The sequence below is a fragment of the Spodoptera frugiperda genome, chromosome 23 (assembly GCF_023101765.2).
Source record: "Spodoptera frugiperda isolate SF20-4 chromosome 23, AGI-APGP_CSIRO_Sfru_2.0, whole genome shotgun sequence".
NCBI classification, from domain to species: Eukaryota; Metazoa; Arthropoda; class Insecta; order Lepidoptera; family Noctuidae; genus Spodoptera; species Spodoptera frugiperda.
In genome coordinates this window covers 1,652,237-1,667,899 of record NC_064234.1, presented here as the reverse complement: position 1 = coordinate 1,667,899, position 15,663 = coordinate 1,652,237, and the positions used below count along the sequence as shown (strand labels likewise).

Below are 15,663 nucleotides of genomic sequence, written 5' to 3'. Positions count from 1 at the left end.
TTTGCAAAGTGCTATACCATTTTATAATTAATTAAATGCGCCAACTTTGGTGAAATTTGCCACTACTAGCGCCATACATAATTTATTCAGTACAGTCACTTAAAGTAAGGTGAAAATTTTATTCAGAGTATTTGGTTCCTCTAAAACTAACAATGTTTTCCAATCTAAAGCAGTTGGCTAAGAATTTATGATTCCATATTACTGGAGCACTATTCAGGATAATGTAAGGAAGACTGCAGACGAAAAAATAAAGATTTGTAGCAACAAGAGTCAAAAGACTGGCACAGGGTGTACTTTTTCCTGGATAACACATAAGTCACTGTAATTTAAAAACTGTAGGACTTATATTTTTTTATATTTTTCTGATAACAGTTGGAACCTTGCTGATCATCTAATGCCCGTTGGACGTCGATTTCAGGGACAACCTGTATAATGTTTACTTTCTTTCTTTCTGTAATTAAATTTAATCTTTATTTTCAATATCAATAAAGTTGAGTTTAGTCAGTGTTGCCAATGATATGCTATGTGTATTAGTAATTATGTTCACACAACACCCCCATACAGTTGTGTTCATATCAACTTATGAAGTAGAGAGTAGGTTAAGTACCATGTGTATCCTGTTCGTATATTAAACATATGGTTTGGAGACTGACATCATAAAAACTGGTGAATGTGATTTAATTTAAAAACTTATTATTTAATTTAAAAACTTAGTATTCTAGGGTAAAGGCGTGTCTGATTGTAGCTCTTGTATATTCGTATTTAGTTATTAGAATGTACATACAATAAAATGCATCTAAATATACAATTTGACTGCAAAGATGGCGCAGTGGCTTCGCAACCGACTACTGCGTAACGTGTAGCGGGTTCGATTCCTGCATGTAGCAACTCTTTGTTTGATCCACAAATTGTTGTGGTCTGGGTGTCATGTGTATGTGAACTTGTATGTTTATAAACGCAGGACACAGTAAAGAATACTAATAAAGGGCCACAAAATTTAAAAAAAAAACCAAAAAGTTACGTTATGTTCAATTGTTATTTCATGGTCTCTCTCCAAACCATATTTAAAACTATATTGTAATCATAACACCAATTACTGTAATCAATCATACGTATATTACTCAGTAGATACTAGATACATAGAGAGAACTTTTGTTAATATTTTAAATGTAATCAATATCGTAATATCATATACACTTGATATTTTTGTAAGAAAATTATCCCTTCCTTACTCTGGCCTGCTCCTAAGAAGGGAAATATACTTACACAATTTTATTATCTTCTGAAATATTTAATACCTTTTTTATAAAGAACTTAAGGGAGGTTTGCCACAAGAGATGGGCTATGCTATGTTGCTGTGGACGCGTTTGGCTTCCACCAAACATATTCATTAGTACACATAGCTTAGTGTACTGGTACAGTCGGACTCAGACAAGCTATGTTTTTATGTCATGTTTTTATATGGAAAGATGCGTGCTATGGATGGATACATAGCATACTCGAACTGCTCATGTTCCTTGCACAGCCACATATAACTTAGTATCGGTGGCAGAGGCGGCCTTAGGGGGTGGCGAACAGGGCAATCGCCCGGGGCCTCGCTCTTGCAAGGGCCTCGCGCTACACAACCGAAGCAAATTTAAAAAAATATAGATTTTATTTAACTTTTTATTTTGATCCTTAATTACTTATTCAGGTTATAACATAGCGGTAAATTAAAATAAAGTTAGTTACTTAACTAATTCCATTAAAATTACTAAAACAGCTTTAATTTTACAATAATGTCTTGGCAGTGTACTTCCAACGCATTTGTTGCAAAATTACAATAGAAATTTCTAACAGTGTAATTGATAGTACTTGAATATCGCGCCTCAAAATACTTGAAGATCTGTTTTTTAATCGTATAGCATTCGGGTCAGCTCGGGAGTCGAGACAGTTAATGTTCTGCTATTCTATCTCTCGGGGAATCCCCGCGTTTCATTTCGTTCGTCAACTCTTATCACCTTGGAATTATTTTACTTACAATATGAGTTACAAAGTCGTTACTGTACCGTAAATATCTTTCAATTTTACGTTCTTATAGTATTTAAAGTATTGAGTGAGCTGGAAATGTGTAAAATATAGTACCTATTTGAAGTATTGAGTAAGCTGAAAAAGTGTAAAAAACTGTGTGATACTTAAAAAATATTTCTGGCTGTTTAATGCGAAACAATACAAGATTTACGAAATGAGTTCGGGTGATCGTGATGTCGGTAGAAAATTTGAGTCAGGTAGTTCAAAAAAGAAACGAGCTATCAAAAGAAAGCAGGTACAAGAAAATCTACGTGGATTTTCTTGTACTTGCTTTCTGTAAGTAAAATAATTCCAAGGTGATAAGAGTTGACGAACGAAATGAAACGGGTAACATGTATAATACAAAAAGATTAAAGGAAATTAGTGATAGTGAACTTTTGAAACGATGCAGCGACTTACGAATATCTATGACAGTAGGAGAATCATGTGATATTGATGGACATGAATTGTACGAAGAACTGAATATGTTCATTCGTGTGTATGAAGGAAACGACGACATTATCTCGGTGCTGAAATACATAATAGAAAAAAATTAACCGAAGTTTACCCCACTATCGAAATAGTCCTGAGAATTATTGCCACCACACCTGTTACAGTTGCGTCTGCTGAAAGGAGTTTTTCGAGGCTTAAAATCATTAAAACATATTTGAGGAATTCGATGACACAAGATCGGCTTTCAGCCCTTGCTATTCTTTCCATCGAAAATGACGTAGCTCATTCGTTAGATTATTCTGTTTTAATTAAAAATTTTAGTCTTAGGAAAAGTCGTAAACATCAATTTTAAAATGTATCATCCCTGTATTTGTTAATTTTGCAAATCTTTCAAAGTAAAATCTTTTAAAACTCAAATTTTATTTATTTGTATTACTTTAGTATTTCTCGTCAAACATAACAAGTACCTAAACCAAACAACCAGACCTACTTTCGCATCACATACTTTTTACGAAGGACAAAGGGCCTCGCAAAGACCTGCCGCCCGGAGCCTCGCAATGGGTAAGGCCGCCGCTGATCGGTGGAAACGGTCACATAGTTTGGCAGCTTACATTTTCGTAGGATAGGCTATAGTATTAGCAGCATAGCACATTTCCAGTGCAAAAATGCTAATCTTCGATGAAACTGTAGGAATGTCTAATACATCTTAATTTTTTGGTATCTAGTGTTAGTTAATTTCTAAACTGCAAATAAGGAAAACTAAATTCGTTCTTCAAAATCCATCCCAGAGATATGTTTGTGTAGATAGATTAAATTAAAATGCACGAGTACAAGCAAGCAATGTGAAATAGTTCACTTACTTTTTGGGATTAATTGACTAAAAATTGTATATCGACTAGAAAGAAAATGGATAAAGTTCATTAAAATTTAAAATAGTAAGGATAGGTATTTGAAAGTTCGAGTTGAAGCGATAGTTATTCTTGCGAATGTATGTCGTTGTGGTTCATTTCGTCTAGTGAATTAATTGATATGATCTCGTTCAATAAATTAAAGTATGAAATACTGTATTTGTAGGTACATTAGCTATATGTAAGGAAAATACTGACATGAATCAGTGATGAGAGTAAAACTGCCTTAATGGATGTTCCAACTTATGAAAAACATGTTATTTGGCGTTCCATTGTCACTATCTACACCAGTAGGAGGCAGGCGTAACGATAATATGTAGTCTGTAAAAATATTTCTCGGATCTAGTCAAATTGGTTCCCTGACAAAAGTATTATGCACTTATTTTGGACAAATACTAAAAGTAATTCCGTTTTTATCTTAGTAATGGTCAAACAATTTATACAGAAGTTAAAACTCTGTTAATGTGGTTCGAATATGAACCTTATTGCAGACTCATTTAACTCTATTCTTACTACTCAACTTACCATTCTCTTCATTTTACGTTCTGGTCAGTGCCGGCGTGAGGGCCACTGACACCCCGGGCGAAAATATTGTGGCGCCCACTTGAGGGAAGCAATATCAAGTGTTAGAAGTAGTTTTTAATTTTTTTTGGCGCCCCCCAGAATTTTCGCCCTGGGTCATCGCCCCATCACGCCCCCCTAACGCCGGCACTGGTTCTGGTCAAACTACAGTGATGTATTTCATTTAAACTGTGTATTTTATGCTATCTTAGGCCTTCTGTATCCTTAGTTTGTTTTACGTTTAACGAGATCGAAACGCGTCCTCGTTGGTTCATTCGCACTGACCAATCAGTTTCGTTTTCGTTGAACGTAAAGCAAAATCATACTAAGGGTACTGTCCACGTTGCGTCATTTGGCGAATGCTTACATTCGCCACAAACTCTCAAATAATAGGCGGCCTGTAACTGACAAATGCTTGCATCCTGTTTCAAAACGAAAGGCGGCAAAGGTAAATCCGTCTATTTTGTCATTCATTGGGGGAGGCCTATGTCAAGCAGTGGACGTGTGCTGATGATGCATTCGTCTATTGACGCAACGTAGACAGCAGGCCGTATGTATGTGTTTATTATAAGAAAACATTAAACGTTGTGATTAATTTGTATCTATCCAATAATTATACGTAGTTGTAATGTTTACTTCTATACCTAATGCGCTCTAAGAAGGTGCGGCTGACAGATGCCAGTATGACGTTGACGTCTCTCTTTAGGGATGGACATTAGAAAAATCTTTTTTTATCGCTATCGATACTCGCAGCATACATTTAATTCTCTTGAATTTTTTTATTAAATGTGTGTGTTATTTAGTTGTGCAGTCTAACTACGTGTATATACTTGTCAAAATAAATATTTTATGACCGAGCCCTGAGGTGTTTCAGAGTTACAGTTTTACAGAACCGTGAAGAAAACAAGGATATATTAGTTTGTATATGTTAGATTAAGTACCCCCACGCATTATCAATGGCGCCGGAAATGTCTAGAAAAATGCCTACTACATATTTCTGCTTAGATAATGTCACTGTGGTTTGGGCAGAGAGAGCCGCGTCTACAGTGGATTTACCCACATAATTAAAGGTTTTTTAAGAATGATAATTGAACGACGCACGATTTTCGTTTTTTATTCTAAAAAAACATCGACTACCTATCCATCGTAGCCGTACATCCCATCACTAAACACGACTATGGCTTTACGTTATACGCATAACACTTTACTTTATTTTTCATTTCATTAGATTTTAATTGAATACTAGAACATTCCGGTTGGTTTTAATTTAATTAACTACGCATCCGAATGATTTAACATAATACGAATGTGATACAGCTAAAATATTAAGGCATAATTTTTAAATCGCAGCAACTTTCAAGAGTGATACGAAACGTTACTGAATCTGTCAGCCGCACCTTCTTAGAGCGCATTAGGTATAAACAGTTCCCAGTTCTGCTGTATAAAGAAATTGGAACAAAACGTGCTATGTATTATATTTAAACATAATGTACATACAATGAAATAATCGATATTTGTAATCGTTCTTGAAAATAAAAAATATATTCTGTAATATGTTTTCTGATACAAGTAGTAGGTGGGCTGCCCTGGACTTTACGTAAATATCACTTTAGAAGAACTGATTTTGAATTCAATTGATGAGAGAGTCCAATTATCATAAGGTTTTTTACACCATAGCTCTAATAACATAACTGACTGAAGTCTTCATTGACTTAAAATACCCTTTTTTGTTCACCCAACTTAATGGTAACTGCTTGTATCATTGAACGTGTCGATATAGTGCCAAGTTATAGTATTGTATGTGATCCGACATACAACTGCACGGCAAGACTGTTTTGTAGAATTAGAAATAAAATCTGTATTTCCTGTATTTATGATTTTTATTTACCTACAACAAACATCAACAGTACATGACAGTCCACTCCTTTTTTAGGGTGGACGGGGTTAATATTCAAATAACTTGTACTTGGGCGTGGCAAGAGGGAGAGTCAGACTCTTGAATAAAAACCACCCCGTTCCTACTCACATTCCACTCCTAGATATATCTAGGAGTGGAATGTATAGGTCTCCTCCAATCTTATGGGCAGACGTGCTCCACCGTAGGCCGCATCATCATTTACCATCAGGCGACATAGCGGCAAAATGTCGGCCCACTTAACATTAAAAAAAAAATATCTCGAAATAAGGGGTTTGCCTAAATCAAATGTGACTAGATTAAAATTTAAGGTTTATCAAAGAGCTCTACTCAGCCAGGTTTCCTCCAGTTAGGACCTCTAGTTTTTGAGATATTTTTTTGTATTTGGATTGTAAAAATATATTTAGCCCTACAGTAAAATTGGGTGCGTGCGAATAGCCTGACATCCATTTTAGGAGTATCAATACATAGAATTTTCAGGGTTAAGATTCGATTTCCAATTTCTGTCTCAGGGCAGAAAGAAATGGAAAGCAATATTATCTCAGCAACCATTTCTACATTAGCTACTCCAGCACAGTGCTGACATGTGCTGGCTAATAGTACTGGCAGCATTATAAGGGTTTGTTATATAAAAGAAACAGCGAGTATTTTATATCACAATAATTTATTTTATACAAATGAGTTATTGATCACAACAGCTTTTAAAGGTAATGGATCTTCGAGTTTAGTTGAACAAAATGAATTCAAATGGATGAAAACAATAGTATACAATACAATATATGAAAATATTTTCAGTATGAAGGATGAATTAACTACACTCGATGAACTTTCTTCATCTAAGCACATTTACAAAGAAATTAAGTCGCAAGATTTGAGCTCATGACATTCATAAACAATTTAATTACCTACAAGCAACATCCCGTAAACGGTCACACACGGTGATAAAATTTGAATATTGTACAAGACAACAACTACACCGATATGGAATCGTTTCTCCTACATTAGAAAATTTTGGTCCCAACACTCGAACATATCGGCAATATAATCTATACCGCTCCGGCTAACATACAACGTACATCATCTGTTAAACCATTTGAACACTTAGACGCTACAATATAACTGTGGTCGACACATCATTATCTAAGTCGCGGCTCCGCGCCGCCCTATGTACACCACTGCCCCATCTGTATACATGCCTCGATACTCAGTATCTGCATCGGCAGCGCGAACTCTACCACTTACACATATACAAGCGCAGGGAGTGCGCGGGCGCATCATTATGCATTTTGTACCGTCGGGGGAGCGCCGCGGTCGGCTGTGAACCTGTGTCCCCGCGACCGGGGCGCTCGCTAAACAAATATACAACTGTCTGGCGACACTTAGCCTATATGTACAGAGACAGAGCAACCCGGCCACGGCTAGCCACAGCTAGGCAGAGCTGGCCACCGCTAGGCAGAGCTGGCCACCGCTAGGCACAGCTAGCCACGGCTAGTCACAGCTAGTCACAGCTAGCCACGGCTTGCCGCAGCACAGCCACAGCTAGCAGAGCACGGCGCGGGGCCGCAGGGCGCGGCACGTGCAGTCGGCGCCGCACTCGTGCGCCGCCAGCGACAGCTTGGCCGGCTTCTCGTAGTCCGGCTGGAACTTCTTGCACAGCGCCAGCACCGACGGCGCGTGCGGCGGGGCCGACTTGCGCGACACCTGCGGGAGACACCCAGTCAGTCACCACGTACATAGCCGACGATATATGCTAAACTAAACCTAAAGTAACAATACATTCACGAGTACGAGTAGCGTCCCCCGAAGCGTCACTCCATGCAAGCGGCCGCTGCACGTCACATCACATACACGTACACGAGACCAGCAGTCCTAGCAGTACCAAGTATCAGCCCGACACAAGCACACAAGTAGACATCCAGGCTGTATGTTCTAACCTGACCGACGGCTGCGGGGCTCAGTGAGGTAGTGCGCGTCTCACCTTAGGCGTGGAGGGGGCGTCGGGGAAGGGGGGAGACACGTCGCGCGCGTGCGCATGCTTCAGCGGCTTGTCGCGCTCCTCGCACTCCTCGCGACCCTGTGCCGAGGATGGCCGGGACTCTGATGATTCTGAAACCATGTCATACATTTACTTGTAAACGTTACAGTTTGCCATGGTACGACAGATGAGAAACAATGTAATGATTATATGGAAATATGGAAAATTACAAGTTATAGGAAAGCTAGGAAGAGTAATATGAGATGACGATGACGATAACGTACATTAACTCACCTTTTTCATCATCATGTGACCCGTTGGTCCCATTACAGCCGTTGACGCCGTTGTGACCGTTTACACCATTGACCCCGTTTACGCCATTAACGCCGTTACACCCGTTAACTCCGTTAACGCCATTAACGCCGTTAACTCCGTTGACGGCGTTGAGGTTCTCGTGGTTGTCGTCGTCGTCGCCGTCCGCGTCGGGGTCGCTGGCGAGCTCGGCGTCAAACCCGACGCCCACGATCGCGCGCGGCAAGTTCGCCTCGTCTTTCAACCAGGGGTGCTCCAGGCACTCTTCCACTGTAAGACGACCCCTGAAAAGTGCAAAAGATCACATTAGTATAATTTATAACAGCAAAACCAAAAATATAAGCAACCAACTGAAAAGTGGCAAATGAAGAAGTGCTTCAACGAACACTCACTTAGGATCAACAACTAGCGTCTCCTTGATGAACTGAATGGCCCTCTGCGAGACTCCTCGGAACAGGTCCTTGGGGAAGCTGAGCTGGCACTGTGCTATGTTGAGGTAGGTCTCCTGTTTGGTCTCGCCCGCGAACGGCGAGTACCCACTGAGGAGGACGTACGCCAGCACACCAACTGACCAGATGTCTGCGGCTAGCGAGAGGGGCTCGTACGATAGAATTTCTGGGGCTGTGGAAAAATGAAATTTCTTTTAAAATACTTTCGATTCCTATAAAAGATCACAAAAGTTATAGATTTTCTCTGAGTAGTGTGCTATATATTCCAATTAGGTACTGTACTTGTTCCTCATTACGCTTAAAAAAATGCTTCTCATGTGTCTTGAGAAACAAAAAAATATTTCTTAAGACCCAAATAGAAACAGATATTTTTCAGGGCATTCTTACTCCCTACTCATTAAATGTCGATGGCAGTTAACTGAACAAAAATTTTCACTAAGCCTTGTATGTAATGCCAGTCAGACAGTTCGGCCCTCTAAAAGAAAGTCCAAAATTGGCGAATAGAGAACGACTTACTTAACTTATAGAGAATACTCACCAACATAGTCCCTTGTGCCTAATATCTCCCGGACGTGTGCTCCGGGCTGTATAGCGCGACTGATACCGAAGTCACATATGAGAAGTTCTTCTCCGCCGGCTGTGAGTAGTAGGTTCTGTGGCTTGAGGTCGAGGTGTGCGACGCGGCGCGCGTGTAGGTGTGCCAGCCCCTCCAGGACGTGGCGCAGGGCCCTTCGCGCCGCTCCCTCGGACAGACGGTCTTCTTCGTCGAGGAGACGCTGCAGTTCCCCGCCAGCACATAATTCTAATACAATCGCCACTTCCGAACGGGTTTCGTATACCTGGAAATGAGATGTGAACAGTCAGATGTGATATAATTCTTAATGTGTTTGCGATACCATTTTTTGGGTAGGTATTCTGTTTATGTACACTACCTTCTTATAAAATAATGCCTCCAAGACAATGAAATTTAAAAGTGGAGGCTCTATACCATCTTAGGGCTGCTCTCTATTAATAGTTCTTCTTCATTCATCTTTGAAAAACTGTCTGATTCAACTTTGTTTTTGTTTTAAGACGAGAGTATGTAAGGTATTCTCACCTCGTGTAGACTGACGACGCGCGTGCACTCCGCGCAGAGGTCGAGCACGGCCACCTCGTGCAGGATCTCGCGCGTCGTGTCTGCCGCGCGTCTCCGCTTGCGAATGATCTTTGCCGCGTACTCTTCTCCAGATACTAAGTGGCGAATCTTGCGAACTGACGCGAACTTGCCCCTGGAAGAACAGAAACAAAAATAACGTTAGTAAAGAAGTCCAAAAAGTTATTAACTCTTCCGTAATCACACAAGATTATCTCCTTATTCGATAAATGCCATAACACAGGACAAGAAATACCTGCGTAAAATGAACTGTCGTGTAAAGTGTAAATATTGACGTAAGTATTTAATTAAGGAGACAACCCACGATTGGTTCGGTCTCGTGGATGTTGGATATTCAGGCCAGTAGGAAGGGCTTACACAAATTTATGTAATGTGCAAATCTGAAATTAGTTCCCATTGCGATAGCAAAACGGACGACATAAAATCCAGTGCCAGCGAACAAATTTATCGAAATAGAAAGCCTCGCAGCCTACAAAATTGACTGGTTACCCTTAAATCAGGTTTGAAGGCAAATGTGATATTACCGTCATTGTAATCGGTTGATTTCATTACACTGTCGCCGTTTAAGACAAAGTGTTGCTCGTAAACACATCAGGCGCAGCCATTAGGCGGCATTAGTCGGAATAATTACCAGCCGAGAGGAACGGCGCGCGCGCACTCCGCGAGGGGATCCTTACAGGTGATCTATGGAGACGTCGTACATCAACGATTTATGGAAATTGGTTCCGAACTATTTTTATGGGACAGCTCAAATATATTGGTGCGGGGAGGCAACAAAATGTGTATAAGTAACACCGACGGAGCATAAAGTACGGGTCGGTTCCCGATCTAGATCAGGAACTCATAACATTGTGTTCCTACGTACATTAGCATAGCATAATTAGCATAGGTCGTTATTTAGACTTTCTCTTTCGCGCATAACGAACCATTTCCCAAAACTAGTTGCTGGAGTAAGTAGTAAATTCTCTAGAATAGGTCTCATTAGGGCCGTAAACGACGCTGTTACGCCACGGAACAAAGGTTTATTTACGTTACGGGCACATATTAAGTAATTTTCTTATACTAACATTGAGTGAGAAAGCCAAGTGTTTAGGTTTGCGGGTAATTCTAAGTATCGCATAAATCTGAGGTTTGATTGCGCGCACGCAGTTTGCAATTAAGTAGCTGCGTGGTGCGGGCGCCGGCGCCGCCAGTACAACGTAGTGGAGACAGAAGTACCGTTTCACAACGTAACCGATTTATATAAAGGAAATTATCTCTCTCAGACAATATTAGATAATATTTACATTAATAGTGGCGTCGATTAGATGACACCATCTTGAATAAAGGAAAATCTTGGATAATTAGATGACAGACAGACACGGACAATTCAATTTGACGTTTCAAAGGAAAATCTTGGATAAAAAATACAACCAAACCAAATACAATCAAAAAGTTTATTAAACACTAACAAACCATATTTTTAGTGGATATTCTGAATTACCTGTCGCGGTCACCGCCAACACAGTTCTCCGGAATATACGCATGTAAGTAGGCATGATTCAAGATTTACAGCCGGATCCACTGTGTGAAATATTTCGCGGTATTCCAAACTTGGGATGTGGTTGCAATGTGAACGCATTGTAATAATTATGCCTTGGGAGTAGATATTTGCATAAAGTGAATAGTTAACGGGTTATTCACGAACTAGGGGTATATAAGCACGATTTTTTTTGCCAAAAGCTTACATACTTTTACTATCATAACACCGTCTTTGATTTAATCCTTTTATACGATACCAAAAACCCAAGCACAATTTACAAAACGGAAACATCGGTGAATCAAAAGCGCGTTAAAATTCTAAGAACTCTGACGCACGAGATGAATCCCACTTGATTCAATTCAGAAGTTATTCCGCCATATTTCTGGAGAAGCAAACAATTGGTCACAGTCACCGAGTAAGGAACACGACACACGAATATTGAATGACATGTCTCATATAAACACACGAAACAATACAAAAAAATCTGAATAAAGAAATGTTCCCACGTATCTAGCTCAATGTCGTTACGTGGGTAACCGACTATATTCTACTAGTTAATTAATAAAAACAGAGAATTCATTGTAACATGAATTTAATACCGTAACTGTACTAAAAACCGGAGCGGATTACGTAAAACGTAAAACAATTGGGTATTGAGGCCAATGTCGGCACGTGGAGGACGTAGTGAGGGCAACAGAGGGCATCGGAGGGCATTGGAGGACAACCTGGGGCGGGTAGAGGGCGTATCGCCACCCCGTGCCCGAGTGACCTCGCCCCGGGTCACGGCTGCCCGGGCGGGGTGGCGGCGAGACACCTATTTATAGATTTTGTTGGGTTTGCACTTCTATTTCGGGTCGTTTGCCTTTCGTTGGTTTAAAAATAAATAAAGGGGTGTTTTAAAGTATTTGGAATGAACTTATGAACTGTCTGTCTGTCTGTGATATCTTAAAGTATATCAAGTTGAAATGCTAATACACGCATTGCGATTGCAATTTTAACACGCCTTAGCTTAGCCTGAAATTATGAGCATACATATACTTTCAACTCCTCAAAATTATTCCCATTCAGGACACGCAACAAGGTTTTACACCAAAGACTCCTTAAATACGAGTAACACAGACTCAGAAATAGCTTCAAATACAACAATTCACAAAACAAATAATACTTTATTAATATCAAGCAACAATTACTCCAAAATACGTAATAGTTACCTCACCAGCACATCGAAACAGAATCAAGGGCGTGCCAGCAAGGATCGATAGTCCCGCCCCCTAGCGTAACCCAGATACAACAACTCGACCATGAATGGGGGATGACGCGGTCTTTGCGTAGCGTGTGTAAAATTAATTGAATGGATCAAATTTAAGATTTAGGAAGGAAATGTTATGGAAATGGTTCGTTTTAATAGAGGGTTGTTCTTGGGTCATATCACGGCGTAGAAAATTGATTAGATATTTTCTTAATGGATTTATTTTATATATGATTTATGTAAGGTCAATCTTTCGCATTTGATATATTATTATTTGTCAATATGACAATAATTATACATTAGCTAACTATGAAATAAAGATGGATAGGTTTGGATGAAATATCGCTAATCCGCCCACCTTGCAAAAACGTATTAATGTAATAGACACTTTATAAGTTAGCTGCGCAAGAGTGCCTATCATGTAAAACATGAGAAAACACTGTTGACACCGTGTCACTGTGTCAAGTCGCGCGTTGACCTAAGATGCGCGTGCGCATTCCGCACAACTGTTGCGCAGCGCAATCGCGTATGTAGGCAGATATATTGTGATCTTTCATAGAATGTAAAAAGTGAACGTTGTATTTATTACTTTTTGTAAATTGAAGTAGTTTAAAATATTATTCAACGAAACATTACTAATTTTATTATTCCTTTTCGCGGTTAATTTGTTGACAATTACGTAAAATTTAACTTAAATCCGAAGAATAAATATTTCACGAAGTCTGACCAAACAATCATTTGACGTCACTTGGTAATTCCAACCAGACTCGGCTCATCATACCAAAGTACTTACTCAGAGGATACTCGAAATAAATATCATGCAATGTTTTTGCCCATTTAAAGTCGGCATCCAGTGATTGCGGCTTCAGACGAGAAGTCTGTGTACAGGCATCGAACGCCGACGAATTTCGGCGAAAATGGCCGCACCTGCCCAACGACAGCTGCGCCAGAGTTGCAAAAACGCAACCCGTTCAAACGGATGCAGGGCTTGTTTTTTAGGAAACTCTAATTTGATACATGATAACAGAATGACAGAAAACACTTGCAAAGTTGGTTGTAACATTGCATTAAAACCTTGTTTATGAGTCTTGTCTGACTTCTGAGTAACCTCCCGCCTGTACAAAGATTGGTATGAAGTTCATTCCACTTGAAAATTCGATACCGTCACCGAATAAAGTAAATGGGAGTGAATTGGAAGATCGATGCAGACGATAGTGTAATCAGAATGAACTACATTACCACTGGCGTTTACTGCCCCACCTACAAGATAACTATGATGAATCGAACAACGACTGTGAGAGATAACGTTTCAGATCACGAGATTATGAGTTTCGAGCAACACCGAGCGTTTTATGCAACGAACAACATCTTATTAAAAATATCATAATCAGTTACAGCGCAACCCGAGCTTCAGATCATAGCAATTTAGTTACTTATGGCTCTCCATCAAATTGATAAAGCTGGTCTGCAACACGTATTTATGAGGAGCTGTCAACTTCATGAATATGCGAGCCGCGGGTAGTGCACCGATAAAACGGTAATTTTTTCATATAAACCGTCGCCGAGAGTGGTGGTGCGTCGTTATAAATCACAATCACGTTGATATGGATCCGTTCATCATAGTCGGCGTTCACTTTCCGCCGGGGTCCCGTAATAATAAATGCAGGCCGGGTGCAGTGCGGCGCGTCCATTTGTTCCGACTCACTTTCTGCATAATAAAGCGATTTGTGGGCGGGTTGCGCCGCTTGAGCAACGCGTCATTAGTCGCGTGCACTTCTCACGGTGCGTGGCGCAACAGGCGCAACGGGCCTGACAGCGAAACCCCGTCGCGTTGCGCAACACGCTCCGATCGATGACCGACTAAAAGCGAAAAGGCGTCCTTGGCAGTGAATCGAGTGCGCGTACGCCAGTACACCGTCCGGTAACACTGGTAAACAGTATTTTTGTTAAACAAAATAGAGTCGGTTTTTTAAATACTACTACCTACCCGCGTTGCGATCACCCTCAGTTTCCGTTAAATATAAACTAAATTGATTACGCGAATTTTGCTTACCGACGTATGTACCCGATAAATTAATATTGAATTATTGAAATTAAAACGGTTTCTTTTTTTAATTGTTTTTCTGTACATCGTAATAAGATGCGCCATCCTGATCTTTAGTTACGCGGTCATTACTATTAAAAGTCAACGTCGTAATTTGACACCATTAGTTATTGTTATTTTAATTGTTTTGGCTTTCCGGTGCGAAATTTGGACAAAACCTGGACTCCTAGTGTTTGTTGTGCACAATGTATTAGTTTATTAACATCATGGGCTAAAGGATCGACCGTTTGCAGTTCCAATGATATGGTCTGAACAGAAAGACCATGTATCAGATTGTTATTTCTGCCAAACTTCTATCAAAGGTATTAATCACAAATCTAGCACACGGTGAACTATCCGAATTTACAATCTGCTCAAAGATCTATCTCACACAGTGATGATCTGCCTGTTCGTCAGCCTCCAGGAAACACGGATGACGAGAATTCTGATTCCTTCAACCTCTTATCAGCTTACAAGAATATGGGATGCAATATGTCGCTCAAGATACACTTCTTACACTCTCATTTGGATTTTTTCCTCAAAATTTGGGAGCCGTTAGTGATGAACACGGCGAGCGATTCCATCAGGATATATCCAACATGGAAAAACGGTACCAAGGCAAGTGGAGTCCGAACATGTTGGCTGATTACTGTTGGACACTCAAAAGAGATGTACCTGACGCTAAATATTCCCGAAAATCCTGAATAACAGTCAAATGTTGATTGTTTTTCTTGATTAAATTAAATTTTCAACCATATTTACTTAAAAAAAGTGTATTGCAGTTGCAAGAAAACTGAATAAATGCAGATTATTAACAGGCTAATTGTAGATACAAAATATCCCATTCAAATTAATTTAACTTTCATTGAGGTCATTTTTGTCACACAGTGTAATTATTCATAAGCGTTGCACAACCGACGCCTGCGCCGACGATCGATGCGCCGTCAGCGCGATGTGCGCCCGATACCTCCGCGCCGATGGCTATCGACACGCTCCATCGACCGCGCTCAGCGTAACAGGACGCCTCCAGCGTC

General features: G+C 40.1%; 1 protein-coding gene across 4 annotated transcripts in view; it reads right to left on the bottom strand.

The window, feature by feature from the left end:
• Positions 1–6,531: 6,531 nt before the first annotated feature.
• The window catches only part of LOC118266615 (death-associated protein kinase related), a 162,439-nt gene continuing 153,307 nt past the window's right edge, over positions 6,532–15,663 (bottom strand). The window contains exons 2-7 of one of the 4 annotated variants that reach the window (XM_035580061.2): positions 9,719–9,890; positions 9,161–9,461; positions 8,566–8,794; positions 8,156–8,457; positions 7,865–7,992; positions 6,532–7,587 (exon numbers count right to left, since the gene is read on the bottom strand). In XM_035580061.2, coding sequence (XP_035435954.1) covers positions 7,426–7,587; positions 7,865–7,992; positions 8,156–8,457; positions 8,566–8,794; positions 9,161–9,461; positions 9,719–9,890 — 1,294 coding nt within the window. In that variant the 3' untranslated portion in view covers positions 6,532–7,425. Of the gene's footprint in view, positions 7,588–7,820; positions 7,993–8,145; positions 8,458–8,565; positions 8,795–9,160; positions 9,462–9,718; positions 9,891–15,663 lie in introns of all 4 variants that reach the window. The other 3 variants (XM_035580064.2, XM_035580063.2, XM_035580062.2) reach the window with 3 other exon arrangements.